Source organism: Poromitra crassiceps (genome assembly GCF_964638095.1).
Source record: "Poromitra crassiceps genome assembly, chromosome: 19".
NCBI lineage: Eukaryota > Metazoa > Chordata > Actinopteri > Beryciformes > Melamphaidae > Poromitra > Poromitra crassiceps.
The window spans coordinates 19,521,134-19,540,443 of record NC_139646.1 but is presented as its reverse complement, the minus strand read 5'-3'; the positions used below and the strand labels follow the sequence as shown (position 1 = coordinate 19,540,443).

Genomic DNA, 19,310 nt, shown 5'->3' with positions numbered 1-19,310 from the left:
GGTGCGGACCAATCAGCGTCCGAGGAAGGAGGAGGCGGGCCTAAATGGTTGAAGTTAGCCTGTGATATAGACGGTGACAGACAGATGGTTCATCCAATCACCTGCCAAATATTTTTTGAAATTGCCTGCCCGTTTTTAACCCGTTTCCAAGATCGAGTTCCCAGATTGCTCTGTGAATCAAACCATCTGGCATCAGGTTAGGTCACCCTCTGATTCCCAGATGACAGCTCTACCTCCTGAGCTACTGATGACAGCTCTACCTCCTGAGCTACTGCTGACAGCTCTACCTCCTGAGCTACTGATGACAGCTCTACCTCCTGAGCTACTGATGACAGCTCTACCTCCTGAGCTACTGATGACAGCTCTACCTCCTGAGCTACTGATGACAGCTCTACCTCCTGAGCTACTGCTGACAGCTCTACCTCCTGAGCTACTGCTGACAGCTCTACCTCCTGAGCTACTGATGACAGCTCTACCTCCTGAGCTACTGATGACAGCTCTACCTCCTGAGCTACTGATGACAGCTCTACCTCCTGAGCTACAGATGACAGCTCTACCTCCTGAGCTACTGATGACAGCTCTACCTCCTGAGCTACTGCTGACAGCTCTACCTCCTGAGCTACTGATGACAGCTCTACCTCCTGAGCTACTGATGTCAGCTCTACCTCCTGAGCTACTGATGACAGCTCTACCTCCTGAGCTACTGATAACAGCTCTACCTCCTCAGCTACTGATGACAGCTCTACCTCCTGAGCTACTGATGACAGCTCTACCTCCTGAGCTACTGCTGACAGCTCTACCTCCTGAGCTACTGATGACAGCTCTACCTCCTGAGCTACTGCCGCCCCCGGCTAAAATGCACACTGATGTGTGTTAGTTTTATCACTCTGCAGAGGGGGGTGGGGGGTTGGGGGGGAGGGGGGGATTTGCCAAAATATTAACAGCATGATCCACTTTAGGACCCAGGATTAATCTGTTTATGATGGGAATCAAATCCCTGCTGCTGTCATAATCTTCTTGAGAATGCAAGCACACAGACTCTTGGGAAAATGCCTGCTCATGTGTGTGCGTGTGTGTGTGTGTGTGTGTGTGTGTGTGTGTGTGTGTGTGTGTGTGTGTGTGTGTGTGTGTGTGCGTGCGTGCGTGCGCGTGCGTGTGTGTGTGCACGCACCCACACATTTGCTGCATATCCATGATGGAAAAAGTTTGCCGTCTGAAATTGATCAGACAATATTTCAAAAACAAAAGTGTTTTTGAAACACAATTCCATCCCCAAACATTGAAAGGATTCATTGCTACAATAGGAACCACCGAGGGGGATTGACTTTCATGCCAGCAGTTATTTTGTAAGAGCAAGCATCACTTTATTCAACTGGTGGAGAAGTCATTTTGGAGTGAAAGCTCCCCCGCAGTCTTTTCCAGCACCGCTGTCACTGGCAGCGTCGAGCTATAGCGAGAATCCTCCAGCGCCGGCCCAAAACAAAGGCGTTCACAGTCGAGCCAGGAGTGCCAGGATCTGCCCCATGCAGGCCCGATCAATAGACTGCCGACTGCGCTCTCCATCCGGCCAAAGCTGCTTCTAGCACCGTGTGGCTCCAAGGCCACTGTGATGATGATGATGATGATGGCACCACAGTCTCTGAAACAAAACACACACACACGCACACACACACACACACACACGCACTGACCCACCACTATCTCATCCAACACACACACACACTGACCCACCACTATCTCATCCGCACTAAAGGCCGGTTGCTACGGCAACCTGGCCGCCAGAGACGGAGGAATGTTTGGCCGGGGTCCAGAACCAGCGGTGCTCCGGGTCTGTATGAGGGGGGGGGGGGGGGGGGGGTGCTCCACTTTGAACAAAAACACCCCCGCAGGCGTCAAGCCAATGGTCCGGGACTCCATTCGCCAAACACTAATGGAGCGACCCATGGGGCGAGCCGAGGGGGCAGGGAGCGGAGACGAGACGAGGGGAAGGAAGCGAGTGTCAGGGATGCTTTGTGTTTACAGAGACGGCTCTATTGGGAGTCAGTGTTTGCTGTCCTCTTGCATAAGCCCCCAGATGAAATAAAGGCATGAATATTAGATGCCACCCCCGCTTTGGAAGCTCATATAGTCAGTCAGTTATTTTCACTCTCTCTCACCCGCGCCAAATCTGTCCCCGGTCTCCCTCAGTTGTTTGTCTCGAAGTCGCACCAGGAGTTCAAAGTGGACTCAAAGCCTGTCAGTAGATGTCAGGGCTGCAGTCAGGAGGACCACCAACGTCGAGTCCAAGTCGGTTGCAGTCTTTAGGGGTTCTAGTGGTTTCCTCGAGGCGGGTTTGACGGGACACATGGTTGTCACTGCTCACATAGCTTGCAGTTGTTAGAAGCTCAAAACTGTAATTTTCTCCAATCACGCGACAATCTCTCCAACCTTTCAAACTGCCAGTCATATTCCACTACATAGTCCAATGTTTTGGAGTGGTTGGTAAAAAAGAATCAAACAAGGCAAGGCCACATGAAAAGTCCACTTCACTGCATGAAAATAAAATGCAGTTCACGTTCCATCATTTGGTATAATGGCCATTGCCATTATTTCATAGTATAACAGGTGTATTACATGGACATATTTACACTGCCATGCTGTGGCTTAATTATCAATGCAGTACAGTTAGATTAGATTCACTGTGTGTGTGTGTGTGTGTGTGTGTGTGCGTGCGTGCGTGCGCGAGTGTGTCTTGAATATCCTGTGTACCTGTCACACAGATTGAATGAGCCGAGCCGGAAGGGAAAGGTGAGTGTGCAGCAGACAGATGATCAGTGTTATCATGATGATAAGACTGATCATCTGTCTCTGTGTTACTGTTAAACAGTAACACAGAGACAGATGATCAGTCTTATCATGATGATGATCAGCAGCAGCTACACAGTAACCATAGACTGTATATAAACAGTAACACAGAGACGGCTTTGCTCGGCTCTCTCTCACTGGCCGGGGCTGGTTGTGGTCGTTTGAATAAAACATGTCCGACCAGCAGTGAAACTATCCTCACATTTCAAATTCTCCCCGACGTTTTTTTGTGGCATCTAAGGTGTGTGTCTGTCTGTGTCTGTGTCTGTGTGTGTGTGTGTGTGTGTGTGTGTGTGTGTGTGTGTGTGTGTGTGTGTGTGTGTGTGTGTGTGTGTGTGTGTGTGTGTGTGTGTGTGTGTGCGTGCGTGCGTGCGTGCGTGCGTGCGTGCGTGTGCAGGAACAACATTCCAAGCTGTGTGTTTTGAAGGAAAGTGAGAGGGTGGAATCATACACAACCTGACATTGACTGTGATGTAATCCAGTCAAACGTGTGTCTCTTGCACGTCAGCAAGCCAGAGAGCATCAATGTGTAGAGTGAGCACACTCAGTAGTAAGTAGTGCTGCCATCCGCTATAGTCTGGACATTAGGATTAGCAAAACACACACACACACACACACACACACACACACACACACACTCTCTCTCTCTCTCTCTCTCTCTCTCTCTCTCTCTCTCCCAGTCAAACCAAGCAGCCAGGCGGCCAGCCAATCCTGACGCAGCTTGTTGAAAAGCCAGCCAATCCCGATCCAGCTTCTCAGAGTGCTGTTAGGAAGACACAGATTGACACTCCCCTCTCTCTCTCGTCGTTCTTTCTGTCTGTTCCTCTGTGCCCGCTCTGTTTTACCATCTGTCTCCGCTGTCCCAAATTCTGTCTTGTCCTCTGACCCCATATCTCTCTCTCTTCTCTTTCCCCTTTCTGTTTCAATTCAGTTCAAGAAGCTTACTAGAGCCATCTCAACGACAAGCTCCTCCACAGCCATCATGGGAATGTTTAGATGTAATAATTGAAAGTTGCATTGCTGTTGCATTGCTGTTGCATTGCTGTTGCATTGCTGTTGCATTGCCGTTGCATTGCTGTTGCATTGCTGTTGCATTGCTGTTGCATTGCGTCTGATGAAAGCATCCAACCTTGAAAATAACGAGGCTCAATTGTGGAAGGCTGACATGTGCATTCGTCCTCATATCTGGAACATTGAACTGAAGTAAAGAGAAACAAAGATGAGATGGTTGTTTTGTGGTGTCCTGAACCTAAAGAAAATCATTAAATGAAGGTCAATCCACGGAAGACCATAAAAAATATGATTTTTCCTTCTGCTGCTCTTACAAATCAAAGCTCTCTCTGAAGCAGCTAGGCCAATGTGAAAAACAACCTCTTTAGGGGAATGTGACGGTTACATGACTAAAGTGTACAGTTCTGATGCTCACCTCTCTCTCTCTCTCTCTCTCTCTCAGGCCTTTAAAGATGAGTTGGAGGGTCTGATCCAGGAGCAGATGAAGAAGGGGAACAACCCCACAGGTCTGCTGGCCCTCAGACAGATCGCAGACTTCTTCATGGCCAGCTCAGTGGCCGGCTTCAACACCTCCCCTCTCAGTGAGTACTGTTACTGGTGTGGCCCGTTTGCCCGAGTCCAGCCCTTTGAATCCGCCCACTCCACCGATTTAAATCGATTAAAAGTACCACTTACTTTGAGATCCGAACAGCACTCTGCTTTGAAGGCCCCCCTGGGGGATTTCCCTCGTGGAAATGGGTTAGAGTGGAGGCCATGTCAGACTGAAGAGGAAATGGAGTGTAAGGAGTTGACACGACGTGTGAGTGAAAATTCATTGATTGATTGCTTATTGATTGATTGTTGATCATTATTGACTGTGATTTCCATTACACACGTCAAGTCTGATATCAGGCTAGTGGCGGGGTCGGCTAACCTCTGGTGGAACGTACCAACCAGCAGGCACTTTGAACTGCACTCAAAAACAAAAACATGGCGTCGATATCTGAGATGAGGAGATGCAGATGCACACATGAGCTGCGTGCGATTATGGTATAAACAACCAAATAGACTGATATAGTGAGACGCATAACTAGACACGCGCACACACACACACACACACACACACGTTCCAGCACCAGACTCCGGAAGAGCCGTGCATACTTGGTTGGTTTTTGATCCCCAGGTCCAGTCCAGGAGTCCATATGTGAAGTCTGCTTCCAATCACGACCTTGGAATGCGCAGCTAATGCTGAATTACCACGTCAAGGCAATATGGCCGTCTCCTTACGCTCCTCCATTAAAACACGGTCCCTGGAGAATCCCATAATGAGCAGGTCTGAGGGGCGCTGGGAGGAAACAAGGCGTTTGTTTACTTCGCCTCAGTGTCTCTGTTTGATGTCGAGCCCGAGGTTCTGTATGAGGTTCTGTATGAGGTTCTGTATGGGACCGTCTCGCTGGATACAATGACACATGTTGAGTTGTGGTTCCTGTGTAGCCCAGCAGGTACAGCATGACAACAACAACAACAACAACAACAACACGGCCATAGTTACTGTAAGAGTCTCATTCCCTGTTTATGGGTCAACACGTACAGCATGGCAGTAAATCATAAAGTGACATCAATGTGCAAATACCGGTAGTACACATTTCTGCCCAATGGCCATGCACATGATTGAACTGAATCTGATATAGGATCAAACTCAGTGGAGAGATATTAACGGAGAGAATGTCGTCAGAAGACCATGAACTGCCTCCTTTTGGCACAATGCTGCTACTGTACGTCTGATCTACAAACCTCTGCTGACATTATAATCAGCTGGCTGCGGACACCTCCACATTTATGAGGAGAAAAGTTATTACTGGGCGTGCATCATTAAATAGGTCTAAAATATACAGGTCCAGTCCATACATGTATTTGATTTGTGTGTGATTTGTCAATACCAAAAATCATATCATTTGTTTGCCGTCAATAATTGTGTAAGAGTATACTGTAGGTGTCACTTTTCGATGATAGATAATATAATAAAAATGCCATTTTGGAAGCAAACTCAACACTTGTTTAAGACTTAAAACACCCTTCTTCTTTTTATTTTTTTTTACGATACAGTATAGTTTGTTTCTCTCCCTATAAAGTGGCCGAGTGGTGCTTTGGGAAGACAGTGGAATGACTTGAGCGGAGGCACAACTAATGAAGCTCACATTACAGCTCTGCGGAACGCCACGCACTGATAACCTTCCTCCAGCTAACAGGAAATGACAAACCTTATTATCATTAGACATTAAAGAGCTCGTCTCAAATGAGTGGCTATGTCATTACCGGGGCACTCAGAGATGCAGGCTTGCGCACGAGCAGACAGCCATTGGTTCAAAAGTGTTGAAACAATACATACCGATAAATCCAAATCATTTATATAAGCTGTTTTTACAAGACTCCTCACCTGTATTGAATTCTCTCCTTTCCCTTGTTTCCAGGTCTGGGAATGGTCACTCCCATCAACGACCTGTACGGACTCGAATCGACCACTCTGCTGAAGGGGGAGAAGCAGATGCGCTGCAAACTGGCCAGCCTCTACAGACTGGTGGATCTGTTCAGCTGGGCGCACTTCGCCAACTCCTACATCACAGTAAGCCCCCCACAGCTGGCCCACAGCGAGGCAGAGTTAGACGAGGAGATGTTAAAGTGATTGATGATGAGCTGAGGGATGAGATTCAATCAAGAATTGTGCCTGTTTTTCCAGGCGCCTTCCACATTTAGGAGCACACAAAGATACCGCTGTCCTTTTTGACGTAGACATGCTTTCCTTTGGACCAAGAGGGTTGGTGTTAAACGGGTCAAAGAACTCCTTTGTGCCTTATTCTATTTCCCAGTTTTACCGGCTCATCTTTTGCATTGTTGCACTGTACTGCTTTATGATAGGGATGTTCCAAAGAGACTAATTACCCTGTTAAAAAATATATATATAGACTAGTCTACAAGTAAGAAAACACTCAAGAAAACAGTCAAAATTGAGCACAATTTAATCTATAAGGTTGAAACCTTGTCCGAAAAACTATTGTGTGTATTTAAGAGCTGTTAATTAACTGTTAGGTTTTGTCAATAACTAAATTGTGGCACATTACAAAACATTACAACTCACCGAGCACTGTGTATTCAGGCTCAATATCGTCCTTTAACTTTCGGAAGCCTTTGCCTTCAGCAAAATTCAGATGAAGCATCTTGTGCAGTCATTCATTGCCGTGATGAGCTGCGGTATCTTTTCATATTGGTTTGCGGTGTAGCTAACTAGCAGTGCTAGCACTGCTAGCACCAGGCTGCTGCTGTTCTTGCAGATGTGGTTATGCATTGCTATGGTCGAGTGGCCAGTTTTATCTGACACAATCTACAGGTTGTCTGGTTTTACGAGATGTTGTCTGTACTCTGTGTCCACTCCCACTATCCACCATGCTGGTTTGTTTACATCCAGGCACGAGCAGAGAGGAGGGCTGTGAGACGAAACAGTTGACCAGCGTTATACCAGTGTTTCTACATTATTAATCTTATTATAAGTTTAACCAACTAATATTTCTGATAAACAACTAGCGAGGTAGCGCCATTTAACCGACTAACTTCATTTTAGGGATTCTGTGGCATGTGTTTACCTGACCTTACCAACCAATTTCTCTTTGGGACAATACAGATATTGGAAGAATTGAACTTGTTTTCAATATTCAAAGTCAGGTTTTGGTGAAGATCTTTATGATGAGCTCTCTGTTGGACAGTTTTAACTGCTATAACAGTTGATTCTGTGCAACCTGAAATATTTCAAAAACACTGATCTTTCAAATTAAAGTCAAGTGCAGTTAGTTTAGAATTGGTGGGAACTTTCTCAGCTAAACAAATTTCTCTTTTTTCTGTTTTAGGGGCGGGTCAGCAAAGAGCAAGACCACATCCTCATCATCCCCAGAGGATTGTCATTCGCCGAGGCGTCTGCCGCAAACCTGGTAAGAACCAATCAGAGTCCTAACAGAAAATACTCTTTATGTGTCACGCATGTGTCTCCCTCCGTCCCGTGTCAGCCTTCAACAGTGATTTAATTATGGGCTCAGTCTGGAAATATTTTCCCTCTTGAAACACATCTGAGAATCAGGTGAGGCAATTTCACTTGACTCGATCAAATATAATCAGATTTCACTAACGCCCTTAAGTGGTGCTATATTGAATAAAGGCAAATCACTCAGCTGTTGATTTTGAGAAAATAACTTTAAATAAAAAAAGTGATAGCTTCACACACTGTTGGGAGAGGTCTTCTTTTGTTGTTGTTTTAAGAAAAATCAGATGTTGTGGCGTTTGTGTAATCACGAGTGTAGCTCACTGCAGACTGCTCGGACACTGACGGTAAAGGCATGGTGCACCGTGGTTATGTGGGGGGGATGTGGCAAATGTGCTAAACTCCCGAAAAAGTGGCATATCCCTTTAAATGCATTTCACTGTTTTGGTTCATGATGTGTTGCATAGCTACAAAAGTGAGTGTTCAGCACGCCCCCGCCACCACGTGTGTGTGTGTGTGCGTGTACGCGTGCGTGTGTGTGTGTGTGTGTGTGTGTGTGTGTGTGTTAAATATGCATAAGTGTGTGTGTGTGTGTGTGTGTGTGTGTGTGTGTGTTAAATATGCGTGTGTGTGTGTGTGTGTTTGTACGCGTGTGTGTGTGTATGTGTTAAATATGCATAAGTGTGTGTGTGTGTGTGTGTACGCGTGTGTACGCATGCGTGTGTGTGTTTGTCATGCGCCTTGTTTAACAAAGTCTACCTGATATTGGCATTAGCCTCAGCATACCGTCTCTCTCTCTCTCTCTCTCTCTCTCTCTCGCGCTCTCCCTCTCCCCTGTTTCAAGTCCACAAATAGCTCGGCTCACTTTGTTTGTCTCCGTGTAGTTTCGGTGCAGAGGGCAGCCATGTTGGCACCGCGCCGGGCGTCCCATGTCAGTGGATTAATAGATTAATGAGGAACGGTTGGCCTAGAATTTGTTGGCGTCCCCGTTTCCTCATTCCTCACACTTGCTCCCTCTAATTTGGTTTCCATTTCTGTTCTATTTTCTCTCTCTCCCTTCTGTGTATCTGTCTTTGTCTCTCTCTCGTCTCTTCTATGTATCTGTCTTTGTCTCTCTCTCTCTCTCTCTCTCGTCTGTGTATCTGTCTTTGTCTCTCTCTCTCATCTGTGTATCTGTCTTTGTCTCTCTCTCGTCTGTGTATCTGTCTTTGTCTCTCTCTCTCTCGTCTGTGTATCTGTCTTTGTCTCTCTCTCGTCTGTGTATCTGTCTTTGTCTCTCTCTCTCTCGTCTGTGTATCTGTCTTTGTCTCTCTCTCGTCTCGTCTGTGTATCTGTCTTTGTCTCTCTCTCGTCTCATCTGTGTATCTGTCTTTGTCTCTCTCGTCTCGTCTGTGTATCTGTCTTTGCCTCTCTCTCTCTCGTCTGTGTATCTGTCTTTGTCTCTCTCTCTCTCGTCTGTGTATCTGTCTTTGTCTCTCTCTCGTCTCATCTGTGTGTCTGTCTTTGTCTCTCTCTATTCTGCGTATCTGTCTTTGTCTCTCTTTCCCTTCACTCTGTCTTTCTTCTCTCTCTAGTTTTGCAACAAATTATTATTTTATGCGAATTCAAATCAGATGTTTTGAGTTCAAAAAGCTGAATGAAAAAGGCACAAATCTATTTTAAAAAATTATTTAAAAAACGTGTTTCACTAAGTGGAAGTAATCATGTGAACGCATGAAAGAAGCCATGAGAAATGATCTGATAGTGATGTCGACATATTTCTTGATTAAATAATGATGCAGGCTTTTGTCATGATCGACCAGACGGTCCACTTTCATCCCACAACAATTCAGAAATGACTTTAGACTTTCTGTAAAGTTAAGTGTCTGTTAAACATCTGTCCAGCACACCTTCCCAGATTTGTCGAACCCTGTTGCTCCCGTGTCAAAACTAATCGCCTGTTAGTTGGTGCCTTCAAATATTTCCAAGTGCATGTCTTTGTTTTGCCAACATTAACTGACACTAAAGAACGCCAATATCCATTTCTGGAGTATGTGGAATAATTTGCTATTCAGGAAGTTTATTTAATCGCTTGAATCCTGGCAAATTACCTAACTCCACATTAAATTCCCATTGCATTTCTTAGTGGCATTTCAAACAGTTTGCAGAAAACTCACCTGACAGTTGAATGGAGGCGTATCTTCTGTCTCTTTCTTTCCTCTCTGCTTTGCTGTACTTCCCCTCTACTTAATCTTAAACACCTGTGCAAACACACACTCACACACCTGTGTAACACCTGTGTACAGTAAATAACAGATTACACACACCTGCGTAATGTGCCTGTAGGCGAGGAGGTGAGGCTGTGTTGGCAGCTGGCTAGCAGCATATCGCTGACTGGCACATTTCTCTGTGTGACCTGCAGACAGGCAGGCAGGCAGGCAGGCAGGCAGATATGGAGCTAAACTGTCCACTTGCTTATTGCTGCTTCCTGAGAGGAAAGCTGGGCTTGAGTGAACCTTGAATGATGCCATTTTACATCTGCTTGTTTTATTCCTCTGCACGCCTGAATTCATGTCTGGCTATTTTCTCATGATCATCTAAGGCAAAAGTGATCTTTTGGCAAACTGGCTTGCTGATCAACTCCTTCTACATGTTCATCATCAGAGTCCCACCAAACTCACCTCTAGTGTCTCTGGGAGATATCTCTGTCCTGTGCCCATGCTAATGCGTTAGCATACGGTAGCTTATGTTCCAGTAGGCAACTACTGTAGCATTGTATAATGAAAGAAGACAGACTTTTAGTCATCCTTATAGTAAGTATAGTAGTACTTAGTAAGTCTTAGTGTTGTTGTTTTTCTGTCCTGTTTGGCATGCCGTGATGCCCACACCTTGCACTGACACAAACAAGTTTCAAACGACTAAAAACACTGCCAAATGCGTATTAAGCTTAACTACCATTCCAAAATGTAGTTAACACTGGCGTCCAGCAGGCTCTACATCATCATAGTAGAAGATACAGATGGCAGCATAATATCAGATGGAATATTTTGAGTCGGTGCGTCTGCTGTGCCTGCAGGCTGGTCTTTGCTGTGGTCGTGCGGTCGGTTAAGCGAGGCGAGTTTGTCTGCGAGAGCGCTGACCACAACATGGCCGCTGCCGCAGCCGGGACGCAGTCTGCAGTCTGTCTGTCTGTCGCTCTCAGCTTCTCTCTTTGCTAAAGGGTTTGTTTTTGCTCTGCTTGTGTCTCGATGCCAGTCGCTCGCTGTTGTGTTTTCCTGCCCGTCTCTCTCCTCTCCTCTCCTCCCTTTCTTGTCTTTCTGCCTGTTTTCATCCACCGCGCTCTGTAGTTACGGGGTTGAGGCCGTAGTGCCCGCAGGGTTGAGTCCCCTGCCCTCTCTCTCTCTCTCTCTCTCTCTCTTTCTCGCTCTCCTCTCTCTCTCTCTATCTCTTTCTGTTTGAGCTCATTCACTCAGCCATAGAGGAACTCTCATTTAGCTCTCTCACACTCGCACTGTGTTGCAGTCTGGTGAAAATCAACCAGGAGATTTGATTATTTATTTATTTTTTCCTTGTGTGTCCAAGTGATTTGAACCTGAAAACAGAATATGGATTATTTATCCATCTGTCGTCACGACGTATTTCAGCTTTTGACAAAAACTTTAAAAAAAAAAAAAATTCAGAATTACTTTTACTGGCCCAAGGGGGGCGCTGCAATTACAGGACAAAACAAGGTGATAGGTTACCTTAAGTGTTTGGCCCAGAGGGTCTGCATCATGTGTAGAGGTGGACCACACGTTTTCTGTTGCCTTGTTTTTGTTTAGATTTAGTCTCTATAAACCTGATAGTCCCCTTCAGATCTAAGGGGTTATAAACCTGATAGTCCCCTTCAGATCTAAGGGTTTATAAACCTGATAGTCCCCTTCAGATCTAAGGGTTTCTCTTCCAAGGCAGCAGCACATTAGAACTTTAGGAATCGCCTCCAACACATACAGCACACTGGAAAAAGCTGTGTGCACATCTCTGACAATTCAGCCAATAATAAAGTAATATTCACAATAAAACAAAAACACATCAAAGGATTTTTTTATTTTTTTTTGCAGCTCTTTGGGGAAGTAAATTCATTTCCACCCCTGACATCATTGTCATAACATCTGGTGATTTCTCCTGAAATAGCCCGACCTTTCCCCCTCATAGTTTGACTCACAATAACACCATCACTGTATTCCAGGACATCATGGGAAGTCCTCTTCTGAGGTTGAAATCCGATGGAAATTGAGGACTGCTGCAGGCCTGAGCCACTGCTTCCCTTTCCTCTGCCTCTTCCTTACATGATCTACATGTATAACTGACTTTCAAAATGTTTTGATTGAAATGAATGATTTTCTAGCATGCCACTTGATTTGATTTGAACAATGTGTTTTGCAATTTAAGAGTTGCCGTCGTCAATATAGCGCTTTCTGGTCTGGAGTCTTTCTGTCAGCTGTGCAGCTCTTCCTGTCCAGTGGAGTGAGAGGAGAACAGTGTTCCTCCTGTTCTGGACATTAGTGTATTAGTGGATCTGCATTCCCTCCACATCACTCAGTTCAATCAACTTTTCTAATTAGATTTCAGGTTCATGAAATACGCACTCACCCCTCAGAACATGCAGGACTCTTAATGAAATGATCCAGGACAGTTGCTGCTTTCTGCTTCCCACTGAGGTGCTTTCCAGCTTCCACTATGAAGCCGTTTCTATTTGTGTCCTATTGAAGTGCAACACAGTGATACTGTTTTTAATGTGTTCAATTGAAAAACAATACAGTCAGTGATGTATGTTTTTATTGCTTTCTATTGGAAAACAATAATAGGGATGATGATAGTTTGTATTGCTTTCTTAAAATTTTGTTTTACATTTCTAATGCATTCATTTGAAAACCTCAGTGATGTACGGTAGTTCAGTTTTCTATTGTTTTCTACTCAAAAATAATATGAGGATGGAGGTGACTTCTACCGCAGCGGTGCTACTGTCTATGTTAAAATAACAGCGCTGTTTCGTTTCCACACAATTCAAGAGGCAGTGGTCGCCCTGGTCATGTGACTGCCAGGCAGTTCAGTGATTTCCTGTGCGGCCCTACCGTGCACGTGTGGACTTGCTGTCTAGACGACATCAGATCAAATCCCGCAGTCTGCAAAAACCTTTTGTTCTGTCGTCCCTCAGCTTCACCTCTCTCTCACTGGAGTTTGAAGGAATATGAAAAGATGGTTTGTGATTTCTGCAGAGGGGGGAGCTTAACTCATCCTGAGTCAACTCCACCCACCAGTGAGCCACGAGGGAGGGGAGATCCACTTCACATGGGAGGGTCACGGCCACGGGGTCAAAGCCAAGGTGTTGGATTTGCTTAGCTTGGACCGTCCTCAAAGGAATTCTGGGATATCTTGTTGGGGTCCTCAGTCTATCTTCGGCCCCCCGCTGCTCTCGTCTCTGGAGCGGCCCTTTTTTGCATGTTATCACCCACTTTACCATCTAGCCGTGTCACATTTCAAATTCTCCCCCCTGGCATTATCATTATCATTATCATTATTATATGTATATTTAGTGTAGAAGTGCTGTGTGCGTGGGACGAGGCTCTCAGCTGTAGGGATTATTTGACCCCACATGTGATGTAACCCAGTCGACGTTTGATCGTCTGACAGCTGTGGGTGTGGGTGTGGGTGTGTGCGTGTGTGTGTGTGTGTGTGTGTGTGTGTGTGTGTGTGTGTGTGTGTGTGTGTGTGTGTGTGTGTGTGGGGAGACAGACAGAGTGGTTACCGGTTGTTACACTTAGCTGGTGCCATTCACTTTTCTCTGCAGGGTGAAGGATCAATAGACAGTTACCTACTGTATCTCTCTCACTCTGTCACAGTCACTCTGCCACAGTCAGTCTCTCTCTCTCTCTCTCTCTCTCTCTCTCTCTCACTCTCTCTCTCTCTCTCTCTCTCTCACTCTCTCTCTCACTCTCTCTCTCTCTCTCTCTCAAAGCTCACCAGCCTGCTGTGGCCTCCACATTCCTTTAGAGGGCATACAGTTGAGTTGAAAGTCATAAAGCAACAGCATCATGTCATTCTTCTGTTTTGGGGGGATGGTGATGGGGCGTGACGGGATGGGACGTAACCACACAGAAGGAGAGAAATGTTCAGGCCCAGACTAATATAAGCCAAGGCAGAAGTGTTCTGCTTAGTGGGTGAAGGAATTCATTCTGAATCTTGAGCCGACGCAATTTTATGAATAAATTACAGCTGCCAGAACTCAACCATGGTGTCTTATTAGGAAAAGAAACACTGATTTCTGAAGGGGGGGGGTCGTAGAATTAGGGGTGGGACAAAATATCGATACTCACGGTATCGCGATATTTCCACTTGCGATACGTTATCGATACACTGGCACCAAGTATCGATATGTTTATTTAAAAAATAAATAATAATAAATAATAATAATAATAATAATAATAAATAGGCTAAAATATTATGCTGTGTGTGGTAGTTGAAACATAGTTTCAAGTTGGCGTTTATTTATGTTTGTAGTTGAAACAAAAACATAAATACTGTAGGCTACATGAATGGAAATGTTTGATCATTAATATCTACTTTTAGAAATGATATAGGTAGGTAGGTTATATACGGTAGGTTTTCTTGTTTTAATAATAATAATAAAAAGACTTAATGTGTAACTTTTCCTCCGTGGTATCGAAAATGGTATGAGTGAGTGAGTGAACTCTGAGAGAGTTCATGTCAATTCTGCTAATAAATACATAATACCTGCTTCTTGCTTTTTAGGGGTATTTTTTTCTCTTCAGTTACACAGATATCGTGATGTATCGTAGGTTATATTTCTTCCAGTATATCGATTATCGCAGAATCGCTGTATCGTGATAATATCGTTATCGAGGGCCAAGTATCGTGACCGTATCGTGAGTTACTCCACGATTCCCACCCCTACTTAGAATAGCCTGGGACTGATGATGTTGTTGTCCGAAGTCTGTGGTGAAGCTGTGTTGTCTGTTTGTTATTAGTTTTCTCTGTGACTGACTGACCCGGCCGTCATCTGCACAGTGTTGACATTCCTCATCCTTTTATTTTTATCTCTAGATATCCGTCTTACTGTCTCTACTTGTCTCCCATTTCTCTGCTCATCTCTTTCTCTCTCCCCTTAGCTCTTTCTTTATGTCTCTCTCTCTCTCTCTCTCTCTCTGCTGTCTAGTAATGTAATCACTGCTAACTGGCTGCAATGAAGCGGTCACAGTAGGGCCATCATGTCCACGCCCTGACTCTGTTGTGCTTCCTGGTAATGTTCCAATTCATTTCCTGGAGAGGCGGGGCCGGGGATCGTTGATAATGTGATTTCAGACATCATGCTCATTGATTTTGACGTGTGTTTATGTCCTGCTGGTTGATGTTGGAGAGTTGTCAACTCGTGTGTGTGTGTGTGTGTGTGTGTCTTGTGTGTGTGTGTGTGTGTGTGTGTGTGGTCTTGTGTGTGTGTGTGTGTGTGTGTGTGTGTGTGTGCGTGTGTGTGTGGTCTTGTGTGTGTGTGTGGATTTGCTTATGTATTTTTGATACGCTTCCCTTCGCTTTCCTCCGATCTCCTCTCTCCTCCTGGCCTGACTAAAGCTTATGTGTCTTGTGTTGGACGGCCTTTGCACCCGTGTGGGACAGAGAAGCCCGTGGGTTGAGATAAGAGTATAAGCCGTGTATGTATCAAAGAGTTGGGAGACCAGTAGGAGTTGAAAGTCACAATGAAACCAGAGCGTCTTAATTCCTTATGTAGTTTTTGTTGAACCAATGGGATATCAGCTAGAGAGAGAGATGCCATTTTATTGGAGGTGAGCGAATGTGCAAAAAAACTGTGATGGTTTTATTGGTATCCTGGTACATGATATATAGTAAAGTCAAGATTTTCTGTCTTCAAGGAAAAGTGATTATATATACTGTAAATATACAATGAAATCTATATTTTTGGCCACTCTTTGGCATAAATTGTCTAATAGATGTATGGTATGATGGTTAGAATGAGCTGAAAAAACAAAAAGGTTTTCATTCCAGTGTGACTTGAACAGCAGAAATGGATGTCCCCCTCTAGCCTTCAACGTGACATCACAGACTATACCTGTAACATGGAGGCTGGGTTTAGCCAGGCTAGTCCCCCTCCCTCCCCTCCATGAAAGCAGCCACTGAGTGGGGCTCCTCTCCTCTCTGCTCTCCCCAGGTGAAGGTGAACATCATCGGGGACGTGATCGACCAGGGATCCACCAACCTGAGGGTGGACCCCGCCGGCTTCAGCCCCCACGCCGCCATCTACTCCATGCGTCCCGACGTGCGCTGCATCATCCACGTGCACACGCCCGCCACGGCCGCGGTAAGTAAGCCACGCCCAACCCCGAGCTCACCGACACTTTAAAGTAAACAAATAGCATTTTCAGCTGTTTGATAGGCCCAAGTAAAGTGAAATCTCCGCCCACATTCACTTGCTGAACACCTGACTCTCGTGTTGACGGGGAATGTGATATTTTGAGATGAGCGGTTTTCAGAGATGTTTAGAAATTCAAATGGGGGTAATTATGTGAGTGGAAGAGGCCTTGATGTGCTCCTAAGTGTCACCTTGAGAGGATTGCAGGGAGAGATTTAGCTGAGATCAACAGAAAAGAGAATAATTATCCTTGAAATAGACACTGGCACAGACTAAGTGTTTGTGAATTAGGCTCTCTGCACTGCAGCGACGCAATTAAGTTTCATGCGAGAACAAACCTGTTCTTGAAACTCTTAAAGAAGTACAGAGTATCAAAATAGGATATACTCATAACAAAATCTAAAAATAGCTGCAATATTCCCGTCATAACTCTTCCTGGTCCTTGCTCTCTTCCTGGTCCTCTCTCTCTTCCTGGTCCTCGCTCTCTTGCTGTCTCAGGTGTCGTCTATGAAGTGTGGCATCCTGCCCATCTCTCAGGAGGCGTTGATCCTGGGTGATATTGCCTATTATAACTACCAGGGCAGCCTGGACGAGCAGGACGAGCGCCGGGAACTGCAGAAGGCCCTGGGGCCCTCGACCAAGGTAGGACACACACACACACACACACAGACACACACACACACACACACACACACACACACACACACACACACACACACACACACAGAGCCTGACACCGACCTACTTCTTCTGCATCCTCTCTACAGTGCTTTCTTTTTCACTCTACGTTTTCGGCAACAGAGCCTTCTCCAGGGCAGCTCCCAAGCTCTGGAACTCTCTCCCCCCGGACATGAGACAATCAGACTCCCTCACTGTCTTCCAATCCCGCCTCAAAACCCATCTCTTCTCCTCTGCCTTCTCCTAGCTCCCCCTGCCTATCCCTGTGTGCCTCTGTCGTGTTTGTCCATTGTCTGTTGCACTTACGTCATCCCCGCCCCTTTAGTGTTTCTTTTTGTACAGCGTCTTTATAGAAAACACATGTTTATTATTATTACGTTCACACTGGAAGCAGGTGGACATCTCATTTCAATTGACTGAAATGGTCGCTTCTGGCCCCCTTGCTCACATCGATCAATTTTCAAACTTGGTTTTGACGCTATCGTGCTGACAAAATCTGTCCACAGGCACACACACACACACACACACACACACACGAGTGGAAAACAACAGCAGCCATCGCTGTCACAGCTGGTAAAATGGTTAAAGAAGGGTCAGTTTGACACATGAAAGTTGTCACAGTGAATAAAACCATAATGAACAAGCATCAGTATATGAGTATGTATTGCTAATAGGAAGCTGTAGCACAATACAAGGCAATGGGAAACAAACAGCACATCCTGAGGAAATGTTGTGTTTCACCTACCTCCTCTACCTCCTCTACCTTCTCTACCTCCTCTACCTCCTCTACCTTCTCTCCCTCCTCTACCTTCTCTACCTTCTCTCCCTCCTCTACCTCCTCTACCTTCTCTCCCTCCTCTACCTCCTCGACCTCCTCTACCTTCTCTACCTTCTCTCCCTCCTCTACCTCCTCTACCTCCTCTACCTTCTCTACCTTCTCTCCCTCCTCTACCTCCTCTACCTTCTCTGCCTTCTCTACCTCCTCTACCTCCTCTACCTCCTCTACCTCCTCTACCTTCTCTACCTTCTCTACCTTCTCTCCCTCCTCTACCTTCTCTACCTCCTCTACCTTCTCTCCCTCCTCTACCTTCTCTACCTCCTCTGCCTTCTCTACCTTCTCTCCCTCCTCTACCTTCTCTACCTCCTCTACCTTCTCTGCCTTCTCTACCTCCTCTACCTTGTCTACCTCCTCTACCTTCTCTACCTTCTCTCCCTCCTCTACCTTCTCTACCTTCTCTCCCTTCTCTGCCTTCTCTACCTTCTCTCCCTCCTCTACCTTCTCTGCCTTCTCTACCTCCTCTACCTTCTCTACCTCCTCTACCTTCTCTACCTCCTCTACCTCCTCTGCCTTCTCTCCCTTCTCCCCCTTCTCTGCCTTCTCTACCTTCTCTACCTCCTCTACCTTCTCTGCCTTCTCTACCTTCTCTACCTCCTCTACCTTCTCTGCCTCCTCTACCTCCTCTACCTTCTCTACCTCCTCTACCTTCTCTCCCTTCTCTACCTCCTCTACCTCCTCTACCTTCTCTACCTCCTCTACCTTCTCTGCCTTCTCTACCTTCTCTCCCTTCTCTACCTCCTCTACCTTCTCTGCCTCCTCTACCTCCTCTACCTTCTCTGCCTTCTCTACCTTCTCTGCCTTCTCTACCTTCTCTACCTTCTCTGCCTTCTCTACCTCCTCTACCTTCTCTACCTTCTCTACCTCCTCTACCTTCTCTGCCTTCTCTACCTTCTCTGCCTTCTCTACCTCCTCTGCCTTCTCTACCTTCTCTGCCTTCTCTACCTTCTCTCCCTTCTCTACCTCCTCTACCTTCTCTACCTTCTCTCCCTCCTCTACCTTCTCTGCCTGAGATCAACTCAAGCATGGTGTTTGTCCCTGTGACTGCTTTCCCATTTTAGTGTCTTGGCTGCATTTTAAAATGACCGAAGGTCGATGGAATTTCAATATGCAAAGATTTGGGAATGTCCACTGGCAACGGATTGAATCTGAGGCAGATCCCTGATGTGTTCATCCACTCGCCCAGCCCTTGTTCACACATGGAGTTAGAGATGTTTTGGTGCTGCTAACCTGTTAGTCACAGGTCCTCCTGACACAGTACAGTAATGTCCATCACAAGTAAGCAAGTCTGACGTGTGTGTGTGTGTGTGTGTGTGTGTGTGTGTGTGTGTGTGTGTGTGTGTGTGTTACACAGGTGCTGGTGCTGAGGAATCACGGTGTGGTGGCTCTCGGCGAGACCATTGAAGAGGCCTTTCACAACATCTACAACGCCCAATATGCCTGCGAAATACAGGTATATACACACACACAAACACACTCACTCACTCACTCACTCACTCTCACACACACACACACACACTCACTAACACACACAC

At 45.8% G+C, this 19,310-nt stretch overlaps 1 protein-coding gene across 4 annotated transcripts in view; it reads left to right on the top strand.

Annotated features, from left to right (window-relative positions):
• add3a (adducin 3 (gamma) a) overlaps positions 1 to 19,310 on the top strand; it is a 141,900-nt gene that overhangs the window by 98,070 nt on the left and 24,520 nt on the right. For all 4 annotated transcript variants that reach the window (XM_083656113.1, XM_083656114.1, XM_083656115.1 and 1 more), the window contains exons 3-8: positions 4,298 to 4,436; positions 6,306 to 6,457; positions 7,734 to 7,814; positions 16,062 to 16,211; positions 16,761 to 16,904; positions 19,130 to 19,228. In XM_083656113.1, coding sequence (XP_083512239.1) covers positions 4,298 to 4,436; positions 6,306 to 6,457; positions 7,734 to 7,814; positions 16,062 to 16,211; positions 16,761 to 16,904; positions 19,130 to 19,228 — 765 coding nt within the window. The remainder of the gene's footprint in view (positions 1 to 4,297; positions 4,437 to 6,305; positions 6,458 to 7,733; positions 7,815 to 16,061; positions 16,212 to 16,760; positions 16,905 to 19,129; positions 19,229 to 19,310) is intronic.